Source organism: Spermophilus citellus (assembly GCF_964194105.1).
Source record: "Spermophilus citellus genome assembly, chromosome: 13".
Lineage (NCBI taxonomy): Eukaryota > Metazoa > Chordata > Mammalia > Rodentia > Sciuridae > Spermophilus > Spermophilus citellus.
In genome coordinates this window covers 4,055,254-4,073,040 of record NC_138193.1, presented here as the reverse complement: position 1 = coordinate 4,073,040, position 17,787 = coordinate 4,055,254, and the positions used below count along the sequence as shown (strand labels likewise).

Sequence of the window (17,787 nt, the reverse complement as noted above, 5' to 3'; positions counted from 1 at the left end):
ACCCATTAGCAGCTTTAAAGGGTCATAGGATTAAAATTAACCGAGAGGAGCCAGGCGCAGTGGCACACGCCTGTAATCCCAGAGGCTCGAGAGGCTGAGGCAGGAGGATCATGAGTTCAAAGCCGGCCTCAGCAATTTAGCAAGGCACTTAGCAACTCAGCAAGACCCTGTCTCTAATAAAATATTTTAACAGGGCCGGGGATGTGGCTCAGGGGTTAAGCACCCTGGGTTCAATCCAGTACCAAAAAAAAAAAAAAAAAAAAGTTAACTGAGAGGGAGGCAAGGCATCCTGGAGAAAGAAGCCACCAACAAAGGGGAACATACAAGGAAATGGAGGGCCTGTAGGGAAGAAAGAACACAGACCACAATGGAGAGCAAGACTGGGGCCTCGGGGACCAGAACAAAGGGTTGAACATTCTCTTTTAAGTCTCTGGCTACATTGCTGTCACTCCCTGTCCTACCCCATCTGACCTTGTGCCTGTGACTTCTCAGTCAAGAAGTTCACCAAGACCTCAGGGGACTTTGGGCTTTTCAGTCTCCTAGCAAGCTCCTCAGGACTGAGGTAGAAAGCCCTTTCCTACCCTCAGCAGGTATCCGTTTCCATTCTTCACCTCTTAAAAACAGTCGTTCCAGATCTCGCATGGTTTTACTCATCCTTGTTGGTCTTCGGCAAAGCTTGTTGTAACAGCAATGAGATGTCCAGAGTTGCCTTGCTACTGTGAAAGGCTTATACCTCATCACTGTTCCTTATTTTAGGGACTGACTCAGCCTCCAACTTGAGCCAGGCTGAGCCCACTGACACTGTGAACATCAGTGCTGCCTCAAAGCAGCCTAAAAGTCTTCTCCTACATCATAAACCGTGTGACACTACATACGTCTCAATCCACCGTGGCGTCTGCAGCCTCCACCAATGAGGCGTGTTAGAAAAATGGTGTTCGTGTGGCAGTATGCCTTTGAAGGACTTGTTTTTATAAAACAGCTTGTCTGGTAAACACTCACAGACGATTGTCAATAAAACACTCAGACTGTTGAAATGCAGACCCTTGGGCTTGTCAGAAATGACAAATGGTTTCAATTGTTAGCATCTGGCAGCACGCAAGCAGAGGGAAATGGCCAGGTTTTTTGTGTGTTTTCCAGTGTTCTCATCTCCTGCAGTTGGGGCCCAAGAACAGTTTCTCAAAGAAGGAGCAAGAAGTGCCCACAGGGTGGTGGCGATGGGAAGAATGCTCAGTGGGGTTCAGGGCTGATACCCAAACATTTATACAGAGAGAAGTCTAATTGCCCAGAGCTCCTTTCCTGGTTGCTTTTAGAAACTGTCCTTGTGGTTTTTAGAGTTTCACTGTCTCTCAAACTACCCCTAATTTCCACTCCCACCCCTGTGGATCACCAGGGGGAGGAGTTCCTCTTGAGCCCCATTTCAGATGGTGAGAAACACCCTACTATTGAAGGGTATTCACATCTGCCCAAAGTTCAGGGCCACCCTTTGGTGTGTCAAGGGCTTTGGATGGGGGCAGAAGGGAAGAAAAATAGTGATGAGACAGGGTCTTTTGTCAGTTCTTGCCATCTTCCCTCTCTTCTTCAAAGACTGGTTGCCAGCCGGTAGGTGGTCCACATGGGCTTTGGTTAAGACTTTGAAGAGGCTTTAGGGCATTCATAGAACACATGCCCAGGACTCCAGGCTGTGCAGATCACCTCAAGCATGGCCCGAGACTGCTGTCAACCTAGGCAGAGAGAATTTCTTAGTCTTTATGTAGCAACATCTCATCGATACCCAGGTTAGGGCTACTCAGGCCATCAGATGGCCTTGACTCCACGGAATGCAGGAGTAGGGGCTTTCCGGTCCTGAGAATGTTTACACAGTGCAGTGACCAGCTCTGTCTTCCTAAGCAAGCATCCTTACTTTTCATTATTATGTGATTCTGTGTCCCCTTTTTTTCAATCAGACATGATATGCAAAAGGGCTAGTCAAAACAGCCGCCAGTCTTCTCGGTGACAATTGGGTAGACTTTTTTATTTTATTTTATTTTTTATTTATTTTTTATTTTTTTTTTAGTATTTATTCTTTAGTTCTCGGAGGACACAACATCTTTGTTTGTATGTGGTGCTGAGGATGGAACCCGGGCCGCACGCATGCCAGGCGAGCGCGCTACTGCTTGAGCCACATCCCCAGCCCCAATTGTGTAGATTTTCAATAAGTCTACCCCATGGTGCTTCTCTGTGGCACTTGATAAAATAAAACCTGTAGACAAAATGAATTTAATAGTTTACTTGAACAAAGGAAAAGTCACGGACTGGGTAACCCTTAGAACTAGAAGAGGTTTCAGGGAGCCCTGCTCTGCAATGAGGACAGCGTTTGCAAATGAGTAAAGAATGAAAAAAAGCAGAAATAAGCAACTAAAAGCAATGGATCAAAATTTCAAAGTGACTTACTTTCTTTGTCAAGGTCAAAGCAGAGGCCATTTCCTTGTTGTGGTAAGGGAAAACTCTTCTGTTTTCTCTCTGCCTTTTATTCTCAGAAGATCAAATAAACAGCTTAGTTTCAGCTTGGTGACATAGAACTGTTGCCAGTAGGCTGAGGGTTCTTTTCCTCTATTCAGATAGAAATCAGGACTAGGCCAAGTGCAGCTCCCTTGGAGGATAGCAGCTCTGAGCTGCGCCTGCCAGCAGCTTTCAGCTCTTAGCATTGGTGGCTTTCCCCACTGCTCTCCTGGAGTTATCAGCTCACAGCAGCTCTCCGTCCCTCCCTGCTGTTTCCTGGCTGTTAGCTGCCTTCAGTGTTACTGTAAGGGTCTGGCAAAGCGTCGGAGAAAGAGACTACCAAGAGACCACTCATGCAATTGGCAGAAGGGGATTTATTGAACCAGCATGCTGGGGCTCCGTGCCCACTCAGGAAAGGAGAGCAGCCCAGAGCCCCCCGCAGGGGTTGAGCAGTGCTTCAGTACACTTTTTGGGGAGGGCGGGGACTTTGCATACATCACAGTCTCCTTTAACAAATCACCATACACCGCGGGAAAATCAAACAATAATTCTTAGACTTGATTAGTACATTCATTGGCGGAACAGGCTGGGTGGGGGTGATTGGTCACTCCTAAGCGGGGTACACATTTAAACTGATTGGTTTGGGCCTTGAGTGCCTACGTGCCGGGCTACACAGGGTCCTAAGTTATTAAACAGCCAGAGGCCAGTAGGGCATTGTCTTAACTGCCTCAGGAATTTAACCGAGGCTTTGCAGTTTAGAAGCAGGTTTACAATGCCTGGTCCTTTACATTTTAACTCAGGCTTTGCAGCTTAGAAACTTTACCTTTTCATTACCAGCCCTGACAGCAGCCTCAGTTTTACAAGCTGTTTGTGCAACTATTTCAGCCTGCTTTACTGAGAAGAAATCACAAATAGCCAAAATATAACATCCAGAGAGGTTTTATTAGGAGTTATGCTGTCGCATAAGGGGAAGCCGCACATAGACTGTTCCAGTGAGGGTAAGGGTAAAGGCGGGCTCACACATGCACAATGTCCTGCCAGCAGATTTCAGACTTTCTGCTCAGTCATGGGCAGGTGAGGCCTATTAAGCAGGTTTTCACCACTGTAACCAAAAGATCTGACGAGAAAAACTTAGAGGAGGAAACGTTTACTTGGGGCACATGGTTTCAGAGACTCAGTCCACCGGTTGATCTGGTCCATTGCTCTGGGCCAAAGGTGGGGCAGAACATGAGGGCAGAAGGGCGTGGTGGAGGAAAGCTGCTCAACTCAAGGCCCAGAAGCAAAGAGAGAAGGAGAGGGAAAAGGGAGGTGGAGAGGGGAAAGAGAGAGAGAAAGGGGGGAGGGGACCAGGGGCAAAATATAATTCCCAAGGGCACCCCCACCCACCCACCTATGTCCTCCAGCCACAACCCTCCTGCCTACAGTTACTATCCCATAATCCATTTAAATTATTAGCTTTCAGCTCTCATAGTCCAATCATCCTGCCTTTGAACAGTGCCCAACATGAACTTTTTGATGGGGCACCTCCTATCCAAACCATAACAGGAGAGCTCCTCACACACCATATTGGGAACAGCTAAAGTGTCTGGAGCATCCAGACAGGCTATGGGATGGAGTCATCTGGGAGGGAACCCAGCAAAATATCTCCAAGTGGCCTCATCTGATGCAGCCTCAGCCAGCCATGCAGCGGACTGCGGCCCCCATAGTTTCTAAAGATGGAATAATAAAAAGAACTTCTTGGGGAGTGCTGGGCCCTTTTTCTTCTATCTCAGAACTTTAGCATGAGTGATTCCATTCTGTTTAGGTCTCTTGGAGCCCCGTGCAGGTGTTTAATCCATAAACTTAATCCAACATTTATCTGATCTCTATTTTTAAAAAAATTTGGAGATTGTTAAAAAAAAAAATAGGCCAATTTTCCAGGTCCCTGCTTCTGTCTACTTACTTCAAAGGGTTCTGTCCTGGAAACATGTCTATGGAGGTGAAGAGAGACCAGAAAAAGCCCCCCGTGTGCCACTGCCTCAGTTCTTACTCTTATCATTTTGTCTTCCTCGTTTCCTTTGGCCTTTTAAAAATGTCTGTGTGCATGACAAACTTGTGCATTTAAAAAAAGGCCATTCTTCATGACTTTTTTTTTCCTCTCACAAAAATAGTCAAGCAGAAGCAAAGAAGAGTTTATAAAACTGGCCGCCAGCTTCCAGTTACGATGGAATTTCCTTCTCACTGCTGTGAGCAAAGCCATGACCCTCTGCCACAAAGAGAGTTTTGGTAAGTGAGAGAATGCAAAAAAAAAATATAAATATTTTGGGTTCTACCTTTTTAAAATGTTATTTTGGGTCTAGGAGAACAGCACACTGTTAGGCATTGGCCTGACATATGCAAGACCCTGAGTGTGATCTCTGCCAACACACATACACACACACATAATGAAAATTTTACTTAGTGTAAGTATTGTGAATGTTGCTATGTAGAATCTATTCATCTTAACTTTTTAAAATCTAACAAGCATCACAGATAAAGAAAACCATACAAAACCACAGTCATTTTTATTAATGGCAAAGAGATAGTCCATCAGATGGGTTGGGCTTCACTTTCTCATTCCATGATAGTTCGACCTGTAGAAGGCTACCCTGTTTTTTTACATTATGAACATTTTTTTTTTAAGAAAACATGGAGACACAACAGACAAAGGGGAGAAAACATGGGTTCTTTGGAGCATTCGTATTTAACCTCAGGGAATAGCAACAGGGAATTGCAATTGGTAAAGTTGCCATTGTACGCAGATGGTAGGAAGAGTGAAGTCATTTTGCAGATTTGCTAGTTCATGATTGATCTTCCTCTATTGAAGAAAGTCATGTCTTTGACAGAGATATTCATAAAGCGGGTTATAAGAAGGGAATTTTTTTTTTTTTGCTGCTTCCATTCAACAGATATTTTGATTTCCCTACAATGTCCCAGGTACCTTCCTGGGCACTTGAATATACAGCAGTGGAAAGACAAAGTCCCTACCCTTGTTAAGTTTCCACAATAATCAGGGCAGGTCGTCTGTTTCCCAGAGCCAGATGCTCACTGGGCCAGTAGGAGCAAGGAGAAGGCAAGCCCTCTCTCAGGTCAGTTTTGCAAACACCCTGAGAAATCACCCTGGAGCTCTTTTGAGGGTTATTGGTGTAAGCAGCCACATAGGGGACATCCATTTATAATTAGCTCCTCCCCTCTAGTGAGGTCCACACTGACTCCACTTTATGCTGACGCTCTTCCAGAGCAACATGAGAGAGCAGAGTTCATGTGCAGTCACAAAATGAAATCCAGCCTGTGGTTGTCTTTGCTTTTCCCAGTCTACCTTGCCTGAACCTCCATATGCATCAAAATATTTGCACCAGTAATTTTTCCTCTTCCACTTTCACAATGTGAGAAACATGCTTACCTGCCCAAATCCAGAGAACGGATTCAGGGACATAAGGTACAGGGAAAGCCAAATGTTACTGAAGGTCTTGCAAGATCAGGTGTCCGGGTGAGCAGGCACACCCAGAGCAGCTGCAATTAGCGTTTCATCCCTTACTGAACTAGATCCCTCCCTCGGTCCCTCGTTGGTTGTGTACTATGGCATGCACAATATTCCTGAAGGCTGCCTAGGTTTCACTATCTCCTGTTGAAACCAGGGTTTTTGAGATGAGACCAGATTCCCTGCTTCTCAAATTCTCTTCTGGGTTCCTGTCTCACAAATTTGAAGAATAAAACCCACAGACAATAATGGAAGGGAAGGATAAACAGAGTAGGATTTATTTAAGTGAGAAAAAATAGAACTCCCTCCGTGTGGGAAGGGGCCTGAGAGCAGGAAAACCATTTTGATGTGCTAGTTAGGGGTTTATATGGTTTCGTGATACGAGCATGGATCAAAATCTATCTTAAACAGGCATTGAATAAGTATGAAGGCCATGTGTCCTTTAGTTTCAGTTTTAATCCTTCCTTCCGGTGACTCCCACCTGGGTTCACACCCACCTTCCAGTATCCCTTCTCTTTGGAACAAGGGAGTTGGCTGGAGTGTTCCCACAGGTGGTGAACCTCAAGGTCTTTTACATTTTATAGAGGTCTTGATGGTGCCCATTAATATTTCTAGGGGCTAGCCTCCTGGTGTGGTTTTAATAAGACCTTATTTGGGGTCTATTACCATTGCCTGACCATTATTTGTCCTTATTTACTGTTGGGTCATTTACAAAATGTACTTTTGTGGTATGAGGATTGCAGATTCAAAGTCAGCCTCAGCAATTTAGTGAGGCCCTAAGCAACTTAGCAAGACCCTGTCCCAAAATAAAAAAGGGCTGGGGATGTAGCTCAGCAGTTAAGTGTTGCTGTGTTTCAACCCAGTATCAAAAAGAAGAAAAGAAGCGTAACTTTAGTCGTCTCCATCTCCCTTTGTTCTCTTGTGGCAGGAAGCCTTTTGGGGGTGAGTGCAGTTCTGACTTTTTCAGTTACTATTTCTTAAAAGAGAGATTTTTATCTTGGTTAGTTAGGCGGATGCCTTCTCCTGCCTCCTGTTTGTATTGTGTGCGTTAACTGTGACAACCATTCTGCTTCATTTTCTCTCTGGCTGCTTTTCTTATGTCCCCAGTAAATTTACATTTAAAGCCAAATACCATATTTTGAAAATGAACCACCAGACTTTCTATTTCTCACAACAAGGTTAAATAGGCTAGGCATGTAGGTCAGGTTTATGGCAGACCAAGGCATCCTATCTCATAGGATGTATCTCTCATCCCAGATCCATCAAGGAATAACAAACATTGAGTGGGGGAAAATCTTGAAAGCTTTGAAATGGACTAAAGTATCACTTGAGATGTGGACAAAAGTCTTTGAAAAGATTGAGTACAGCCTTCTGGGCTGTCTGGAACATGTCCACCTTTCATTGTCGGTGAGCAAATTATAGCAAACTGATAGCGATGCAAATGATTCCCATTCACAGATATGCAAACTACTTATGTCAGGTGGTTGCAATTGATTGGGCCCCTGGGGACAGATCTGATTTGCATCTATTTGTAAATTAATGTCACCATTCTCCACTGCCTCTGTATGTTTAGTACTTGGAATTCTCCTTTGGACCAATTGCACCATCTGCCTCATTCCTTCATTTATTAACAAGTTAAATAAAATTATGTATGAGTCACAGTTTTACCTGCATGTAAAAATCATCTTTTAACAATTGCAGTAAGTGGGATATCTCCCGCTGTTTCTCAGGCCAACATCAAGGACCTCTTCTTTCTCCAAGAACAAAGGGACACCTTCAGCTCGTTTCCCTGTAGGGTTCCCTTTTCTCCCAGCTCCCACCAGATGTATTAGGATTCCCTGGGCATGGATTGCTTGCTGTGAGAGTAGTGAACTCCCTCACCCTGCCATTCCCTCACCTCTCCTACCCCTCCACTCCTGCTGAGCAAGGCTGGTCACGTGCCCGAGAGTTAAAAGCCCCCAGAAAAGTTGTTAGTTTCACAGTGATTTATTTATGCCTCTCCGTCTGTCTGTCATCTCTCAAATGTATTCATTTCTGGTTGTTTTTTTTTTAAAATGTAGGCTCCTGGCATCTGTTTCATCTGCTGCTTTTGGAATATGTGATTCACATACTTGAGTCGTACATAGAAGAAGAAGAGGAAGAGGAGGACCTGGGGACTCTCAAGGACATGCTGCCAGATGACCAGCCTCTCATCCAGCCAGTCGAGGCCCTTTTCCATCCTCTAGATGCTCCACCAACTCAGGAGTGTGCAAGCCCCAGTGCAGAGCCACCCTGGGTGACCCTGAAACACACCAGCCAGAGCCCCAGCCCCGAGGGCATGAGCAGCATAGTTCTCCGGGTCCTGGGCTTCCTGGTGGACACTGACACAGGCAAAAAGGTAGAGATACTGAGACCCCCACCCCGACCCCAGACACACCCACGGTTCTTTCATGGGAAAAAGAACTCTGAGGTATTCACGAAACCCATCGAGATCACGTGGTCCAAACAAGGCTAAAGGTCTAGAATCGGCTTTGCTCGAGATCATTTTGCCCAGGATGGTTATAATAGCTTATCTGTTGATGGCTGCTATGATTTTAGTTCCGTGATAGGCGCCTGGCATGACGTTGTAAGCACGGTATGTCATTAACAGAGATCAAACAAGTTTCGGTTTTTCCATAAGGTCAGATTTATTGAATGGCAACAAATTCACAGGCTACACCACTTTTATGAGTGGCAGTTACTGAAAACTTGTGGGTCACCTGGTAGTCATAAGCGGGGCAGTCACAGGTTCTTTTATCCCAATGTTAATTTCTAATATCTGTACTCGCACTGCACAAATATATGTATAAATATATATGTCAGCAGAAAGCAGGGGGCTGGAACTCCAAACCTCGGTTCTTGTGTCCAGATGAAAGAAAATTTAAAGTCAGACACCAAAAGCCAGGCCAAAGAACTTGGTTATAAGTAGAAGTGGAATGAAGGTAAAGTGAAAGCAAAGTAGGCTGAAGCAGAGAGCACTTCCCATCGGGCGAGAGTAGGGGTCGTCTTTGATCAGGAACGACCCAGGAAACAAGCCGTCTCCAAATTTATGACTGTTTGATATTTACCAGGGGAACTGCGGACCGCCTTCTGCACTGTTTGCCAAGCAGATGTTCAACTCCTTCCTCAGGCAGGCAGTGGAGTTTTTAACCTTAGTTGGTCCCCTCTGGAACTGTCATGGTGGCCATCTAATTCATGGGGGCCTCATCTATAATTCAGTTCCATGTTAATGTGGGCACCGGGGTCAGTAACCGGTCAGAAGTTTCTTAGTGTGCCTGCGCTACTAAAGGAATCTTCTTCCCACACAGAGACACCCACAACCATGATTTCCACTTCACACCAACCTCAGTGGACCCCATCAAGGGTTAGTCCCGTTAATTCTTTTATTTTGACGTATTTTCCAATGAGCTCTTTTGCTTCTGTGTGTTTTTTATAAATTAACTACCACCCGTAGCTTTCTTGTCCACTTTGGAAGTAGTTTAAAGAAGACCCTAAAGTGATTTAAAGGACACTTGTGACCTTGCCATGCATTTCACTGCTCATTGCTAGCTACTACTACATATATTTTCCAGAAAAGCTAAGGAAGGGTTAAGGCAGCCACAGGCGTTAAGAAGGCTGAACTGAGAGCAAAGGCAGAGAGCAGATATGAATGCAAAGATTAGGACCAGTGGGAGACATTTTTCATGAAGCAGAGCTGTCAAAGCACAAAAACTTATTCTAGGTCAAGGTCCAGACAGTGTCAGCTTGGAGTAGGACCTCTGTGACCGTCTCAGGCAGGAGAAACCACACTCTGCTAAAGCCTGAGGTTCATCTCAGTGGTGATTTTCCTGGGCAAGGTTCATGATGAGTGACCAGGTGAAAGGGTCGAGGTGCTACCATGTGCAGTTTGGGGGTGCCCATCCTTTATGGGTCTCTAGAGAGCAGAGTGTCATTTGGTGGTCAAGTGTGTTCCAAAAGCCCAAGGGTCTGGTTTTTCTGAAATGAGCTATATACACCCATGCACTTATGTGCTTCTGATTAATTTGGTAAGTTCGTGGGTGGTCATTCTTATTAGCACAATTGATTTATTTATCAGTTTATGCCTATGATTTTGCCAGGCAGATGGTGGTCTTTTACTTGTACAAACAAGGTATAGAGTCATTCTACCTCTGTACTTAAACTCAAAATGGAGTAGCTCATGGCAAACTACTGCTTTACAAAACAGAGTAACAGAGATTTAGGCTCAGCCTGAAAACTGCAGTTCTCTACATCATGGAGTAACTCAGAGAGAGAACACACAGCCTGCTCTCCACCCATGATGAGGTGTGGACCATGTGGATGGCGAGCCTTCCATTCCTGGGCTCACTTGGCATGGCTAGAGTAACTGAGCATTAATACGCCCAAAACCACTTAACTGAATGTTATGCACTGAAAATGCCACTTACATTCAACGAAAGGAAGGACTGAATAGAAATGATTTTGAAAAGATTGAATTGTCATACATCTTAAAAGATTTAAAAATTAATTGCTCTTTATCTAACACCTACTCTAAACCCTTTATATTCATTATTTTGAACCTGTACAATCCTGTAGAGCATCTTTTCTTATCATTATCACATGATAGATGAGAAAATGGGCACAGAGAAGCTAAGTGATTTGTGCAAAGTTACACAGCAAATAAATTAAAGAAAATGGTGGAACAGACGTTGGAGCCCCCAGTCTGCCTGATTTCAAGTCCCTCATTATTGCACACACTAGATCAGAGGAGAGGAGATCAGAAGCCCTGAGAAGAGTAGGATACAGGCACTGCTCTGACGAGACAGCAGGCTAGATTGAAATGATATGGACAGGAGCCCAAGACATGCTTCCTTCGGGTTTATAAATTCTCTTCTGTCTGTACTTGGCCTTTCCTTTTTGACTTTGAGATAGTAAAGGCATCTATCTATCCAGCTGCGTTCAGTGCCCTCGGTGCAGTAGATTCAGACATTATTAATGGAATAAGTCTGGTGTGCTCACTGCTTGATGGGCCGATATTCAGGGGAGGAAAGTGCCTAGGGAGGAATCAGGTTTATACAAAGGCTGGCATCTTGAGAAATAGAGGAGCTATTGACCTTGAATTTCCGTCTTGGGGGACTCCGGGTGAAAAGGGTTTTATAGGGAGGGAAAGCCGGGAGCAGGGCAGGAAGGCTCCATGCTGAGCAGGATCTTTGTCAGGGCCTTTGTCAACCAGGGGATGTGTCTTCTTTCTTCTTCTCTAGAACATTGCAATGGACCTCATCCTTCTGGGAGTAACCCCTGTAGTTCTTCTTAGACAGGCATTTTACTCTTCTGCAAGTTAAACCTCACATCAATTTACATGCTTTGTGTTAGTTAATGCATAGAACTGAAGACTAAGGAGGAGGGATATCAAGATCACCCACTTAAAGAAAGATCTAGCAGTTAATTATCTTCACTATTTAGGTGAGGCTTCTCTTTAAAATTCAGAATGCCAGGCCAAAGGGGGACTGTAAGAGGAAGCCTCTTGCAGAAGGGCAAAGGGAATAACTCTGCCAAGGGCATCTCCAGAAGAGCAGCCCATCCCCTCTGTGGGAGGTTATCATCTTCGTGAAACGTCAGATAACGAGATGCTGGCCCCAGTTTTGAAACCACAGTTTACGGAAGAAACTAAGTTCACCAATTTCCTTCTGGGTTCTTGTCTTGCAAATTTGAAGAATAAAATCCACAGACAATAATGAAAGGGAAGGGTAAACAGAATAGGATTTATTTAAGTGAGAGGAGATAGAACTCCCGCCAGGAGGGGGCCTGAGAGCAGGAAAACCCGTTTTGGTGTGCTAGTTCAGGGGTTTGTATGGTTTCCTGGTATGAGCATGGATCAAAATCTATGTTAAAGAGGCATTGGATAAGTATGAAGGCTATTGTGACTCCCCCCTGGGTTCACACCCACCTTCCATTATCCCTTCTCTTTGGGACCAGGGAGTTGGCTGGAGTGTTCCCACAGGTGAGCCTCATGGTCTTTTACATCTGATAGAGGCCTTGATGGTGTCCATTAACATTTATTTCTAGTGGCTGGAGACCTGGTGTGGTCTCTGCCTTTGAGAAGACCTTAACTGGGGCCCATCACTTCTGATGGCTGACCGTGGACTATTCTTATCAGTTCTTGGGGTGATGTGTGTGGGGGAGCTGGGCCTCCTCCACACCACGGAGCGAGCTGATGTTTCAGGGCTGTGGGTGGAAAGAGGTTCCACTCTCTGACAGGCCTGCTTGGCCGTGTTGTCCTTGGGAGAATGACTGTCCTTGCTCCCTGACTTTCTGGAAAACACACCCTGGCCTGGCAGCAGAGCCCTTCAAGGCTGGCCAGCACCAGCTCACCCAGGGCTACTTTGGAACTTTCCTTAGAGCCCCAACAGGACCAGCATTAGTGCCAGGCCACAACATTCGGCTCCCAGGAAGTAGTTCTCTCCGCTCACTGATGGGGTGAGAGGACAGACTGTAGCATCGCCACCTGGCTTAGCTCCTAGAGAGGGGAACCTCTATCCAGGACAAGTGGGGTCCTCGGTGTATGCAATTCAGCACATGCCAAAGACACAGATCTATTGAGGAAAGCAGGTACACATCCAAGGACAAATGTGGGGATCTTGAGAGTATGAAGCTGTTGGGGTGAGGCAAGGACGACACGTTCAAGGGAATACAAGAGACAGGTGACAGCCCCTTGATCTGGGGTGCTAATATTTATAGAGGGATAGTATCTAGGGGCTGGACTAGAGGTGGAGCCAGGGTGGAGTTACATGCGTTTGCGCCAGTTTTTCTAGCACTTGCCAATGGTTTTTATCATGTTACGTTTTATTTGCAAGGATGTGGGCCAAGGGTATGAACTTGCTCATAGTTTCTTGTTCTGCAATTCCAATGGTGGTTCATGGGCACTCCTGTTTTGAGATTCAGTATTTTTCTTTCTCTGTCTCCCCAAATTTCTAACCCAGCATGAAGATTTATTGAAGAAAAAAAAATTCAGTGACACTTGTTAAAGCATGGTAAAGAAGACGTTCTTCAGGGCCATCTCAATAGGTTCAGGGGCCACTGCAACAGGGTCTGGCAGTGGGGGAGAGAAATTGGTCCCCACTTGGAATACATCGTGGGCAAGTAGAAACAGGGTGGGAATGAGTGGATGAAAATCTACTAAGAGGTAAAGCCTCAGAGGTAAGGGGGATTCTAGCTAAACCAGCTGAAAGGGTTCTTGCTGAAGACTAGTGATTGGGTTCAGAAATCACCTGGGGGACGTGAAGGATGAGGATCCTGATCATACACCAAGGGTGGGGATTCTTACTAAGCTGACTGAGCAGGACTGTTTGCTAAACCTGGACTTTACAAGGAAATGTACAGATGGGCCTAGGAGAAGGTTCAGGGGCCTACTAAAGTTTGGCCAAGTAGAGAATCTCTGTTAATTTTACAGTCAGAAAGGTAACCAGCCACTGTTAGAAGTGGGTACAGAGCAGCCTCCTTAAATGCATCGTTTAATCTCAGTGAGATAGGCGCCACCACCACCATTTCACAGATGGCATAACTGAGACTCACGGAGGGGTTGAGTGATTTTTCTCAAGGTCTCTTAACTAATAATTGGGAGAGTAGGGATTCACACTATCACAAATCTCCTTCCAAGACTGTCTGACCCTCCCCGTATCCTCTCTCCCCCTAGAGAGCATTCTACCGTATGCTGTGATTCCAAAATCAGTGACTTGGAAGTAAATTAAAAATATCTTCAAGTTTGATAAGTAGACAATTCTTGTACATAAATTCCTGGCTTGAAATTCTACCTCTTCCACTGATTAGCTGAGGATCTTGGGCAATTTGCTTAATTCATGAGTATGATAACATGTAATTCCATAGAGCTGTCATGAGGTTGAAATAATTTCACAAGTGTGAAAAGCTTAGAAAATTCCTTGGAACCCAGTAAATACTGAATAATCAGTAGTCATCATCATTATCTTTGCAACAAAACCTCCCCATCTAAGCACCTTCTCTATCACTCTGCACCCAGTCCCCTAGCTCTTCTGAAGTTCATTAGGGTGAGGTCTAACCTATGTTTAATTGGTGGCAACAATAGTGAAGATATTAAATACTTAATTGAATTGCATAAAAAAGCAATTCAAGCAGATGAATGACAGATAATCCAAGGTAATGTGCATTAGAGATTAATTAAACCCGCTTCTGTTCCTTCCTGCCTGCTGAATTAGCAATAATGACTTAAACAAGCTAACACCAAAAAGTTACGCTCATCTAATTTTCATTGTGTTCATTATTCAGCATTTGCACTCATCGTCAACAAAAAAAGCATACCCCCTGTGTCCCATCTGTATTCATCTGCCATAAGTTAATGCCCCATTCGATGCACATCTGTGACAGCCTCATTCTCTGAACAATTTAGCGCTGCCCTGCACCTACAATAACAATTGGAGTCAGCATCCTAAATTACAGCATCCATCTGCCACTCTTCCACACACTAGCAGCATCTGAAATGATGCCAAGGTGTGTTTGAGAATATGCAAAAAAATCATTTTAACAATATTAAATAAGAAACATTCTTTTAAAAGAACAAACTACATGGCTTTACTTAGGTCACATGTTCAATATCATGCTAAATGAAATAAGCCAATCATTCCCCCCCCCCCGCCCCCGCAAATGAAGGCCAAATGTTCTTTCTGATAGGCGGATGCTAAGGCATATTGGGGGTGGGGAAGAAGAATAGAAGTGCATTGGATTAAACAAAGGGGAATGGAGGGAAGGGATGGGGATGGAAGTAGGAAAGACAGTAGAATGAATTGGCCATAACTTTTCTATGTTCATACACAACCAGTGAAACTCCACATCATGGATCATGTGCAACCACAAGAATGGGATCCCAATTAGAATAAGTTATACTCCATGTATGCACAATGTGTCAAAATACACTTTGCTGTTGTGTATATCTAAAAAGATTAAAGCAGAGCAAAAATACTGAGCGAGAGAGAGAGAGAGAGAGAGAGACAGTCCTGCCTAGGAAGAAAAACACCTTTTTCATTATATGGTGATGGTTATTGTTGAATTTGGAGAAAGAACAACATAGTTTCATAAATCTTGCATCTGACATTGTCTTATGCACACCTTTGTCAAAATGCATTAGCTTATAGCTTATGGGGGATTTATTGATGCAATTAGACCAAGAAAATACACTTCTGCTGGTTTTAAAGTATTCTATCCAAGGATTTGCAAGTCTTCAAAGTTCCCGTGGAGCTTAAGGGAAGGATGATGTATTATCCCCGTTTCTCTGATGGGAAGACTTGCTCAGGCAGGAGAAATGAGAGCCGGCAGATGAGCGAAGTCAGAACCTCTGATTTGTTTGAGAGATTGACCCATCTGAGGGTCAGTTCAACCAATATCAGATGACCATTCTTCACAGGGTTCCCCCTTTTCGTCTTACAGTTGTATTTGACAGATCACGGAGCGGGGGGCGGGGGGTGCCTTTGTGGAACTTGAGTTCTTCATGTCAGCTCCAAGGACCGATGAGAAGGCAGGGATTGGTGTCCATCTGGAGGGCAGCCAGAGTGATGGGCACTTTAGCCACGTGGGACCCACGGTGCATTTCACAGGCTCCCTTCTGAGGCTCATAACTGATCCACGCTCTCTCGTGTCTGGAAAACAACAGTGTTGGGTTTTGCTCTCAAAGGATCTCAAGGACATTTCTCAAAACTTGTAGCTCCCCCTTCCATTCCCTTTTCCTAAAGGGAGTCCACATGCTTCCCATGCCCCCCACCCCCTTGCCTCATCTCCATATTGCGAGTTTTCCTGTGGAACTGGCACCAGACCTTGAGCATCCCCCTGAGAAATTAGAATCTCCCTTAGTAGGGTAAATGTACAAATTTCCTGTTTAGGTCCCTGATGAGGACAAGGATGTGGTAGACGAATTCAAATAGTGGTTCCTACAGCAGGAATGTTTATCTTTTCCTTTTGAACTTTCCTTCCTTGCAGCTCATCCAGGTATTGTTGGAAGACAAGGCTACTGAAAGCACTATCAAACTCAGCCTTCCTGTGGGACAAGAGGCCCTCATAACCCTCAAAGACGGACAAAAATTTGTGATTCATATATCAGATGTACCCCAGAGCTCTGATAATATTTATTTCAGAGAAAGCAATGCTAATATGCAAAATGGCTTATTTGAATAGGGCATGAGGAAACAGATTTGCATTCCTACAAATGTATTCTAATGCTTTTTTAATTGGTAAGAAAGAAAATTTTTATGTGTATAATAGTTGTAGCATTTTGCGTTTATATGTATTTCAAGGAGTTGATTTTGATCAAACTATAAACTGATTTGGAGAATACTTTTTGCTTCCATTGCTTTTCTTTTGGGGTCTCTTCAAGTATTTCTATTTGGTGACTCAACAGAAGAGAAACCTGAGAAATCTTGTTGGGAGTAAGAAACAGTTAAGTCTCCAGAGAAAGATAAAAGTTTGAAGAGTACAAACTGGTACAAACAATAAAATACCAGTGGTAATATTTTTCTTCCCCTTAGTACAGACCCAATTGAAACAGATTTTGTAGAAGATCCCTCAGGCACTGAGGCACAGAATTTAATAGTCCTGTTATGCTCACTCATTAAATGCTTTTGGTTCACCATCCCAGTTCTCTTAAAATGAGACAAGATTGGGGATGCAGAAATGTCTGCAACAAATGCCAACATCCTTCCTGCTTTGAATCACTTTTCAGTTCTCTTTTTGAAGCAAGATCCTAAAAATGCTGAAATGTAGACTCCTTTCATTATTACACCAGATCCATTTTTATGTAACTGACTATGATATTTAAAAGGAATTTAAGAATTCACACTTAACATGATTTCTGGTAAAAAATGGAAAGCATATAGAATATTTTATTGATCTCATATTGCATAGGAAAAGGACTAAATGACATTTACATTCACATATGAAACGAATTAGATTTCCTACAAAATAAATTCAACTTCCCTAAGTGCTTAGAAATTTTAAGGAAACAAAGGAACAGTATGTCCCCAGATTCACTAAAAACTATTCATTGTTCATGGTTTAAAAAATAATGTTTTGGAGACCTTTACAATTGCATTTACTAGATTATCTCATTTCTTGAGCTACTGGGAAGGAGTAGTTCTTGGTGGAAGAATAATGTGGAAACACTGATCCTTTTCTTGCTGCTCGTAGATTTGCATGTACTTTGTTTGCTCAGGTGTAAGCAGGACAGTTGATGGTCTGAGTCATGGAATAAAAGCAACAACAGGATTTATAAGTCTGGGAACAGTTGGTTTTGTTTGCATATTTTGGGGTAAACTGATTAGCTAAGAACTAGCTGATGTCATTCTGGACATTGTGTTCTTGAATGCCCTGATTTATCAAAGAAAGCAATCTGTAGGGTTTCAGGTTAGGATGAAAGATGAAGATTGGTAATAACAGAGGGGAGAGGGAGGCTTCTGGAACTGTTTTTTGTTTGATTTTTTTTTCCAGTGCTGGGGTTGAACCCAGGGCCTCATGCATGCTAGGCAGGTGCTCCACCACCGAGCTCTCTCTGTCGCTTAAACAGTTGTGATTTTTTATTGTTCTGATTTCTGACTTGATCTTGAATGGCCATGAACCAAGACAGCCACTCTCTAGGATGGGGGATATAGAGGTAAGAGTTAGGTTCGGTTGTACTCAGGTGAGACACGAAGAGGGGGTAAGACCAAACTGCATGAAGCAGAAGAAATGTATTTCTCACAGACTCCTAGAGAGGCTTGGAATGACGTAGTCAGGAGGCCAGTGGAAAGTCTGGAGCTGTG

At 44.0% G+C, this 17,787-nt stretch overlaps 1 protein-coding gene across 1 annotated transcript in view; it reads left to right on the top strand.

Moving 5' to 3' along the window:
• RFX8 (regulatory factor X8) overlaps positions 1-16,306 on the top strand; it is a 79,327-nt gene extending 63,021 nt beyond the window's left edge. The window contains exons 13-15 of the mRNA XM_081264840.1: positions 4,629-4,743; positions 8,038-8,354; positions 15,974-16,306. Of these exons, the coding sequence (XP_081120966.1) occupies positions 4,629-4,743; positions 8,038-8,354; positions 15,974-16,168 (627 nt within the window). The 3' untranslated portion in view covers positions 16,169-16,306. The remainder of the gene's footprint in view (positions 1-4,628; positions 4,744-8,037; positions 8,355-15,973) is intronic.
• The last annotated feature ends 1,481 nt before the right edge of the window (positions 16,307-17,787 follow it).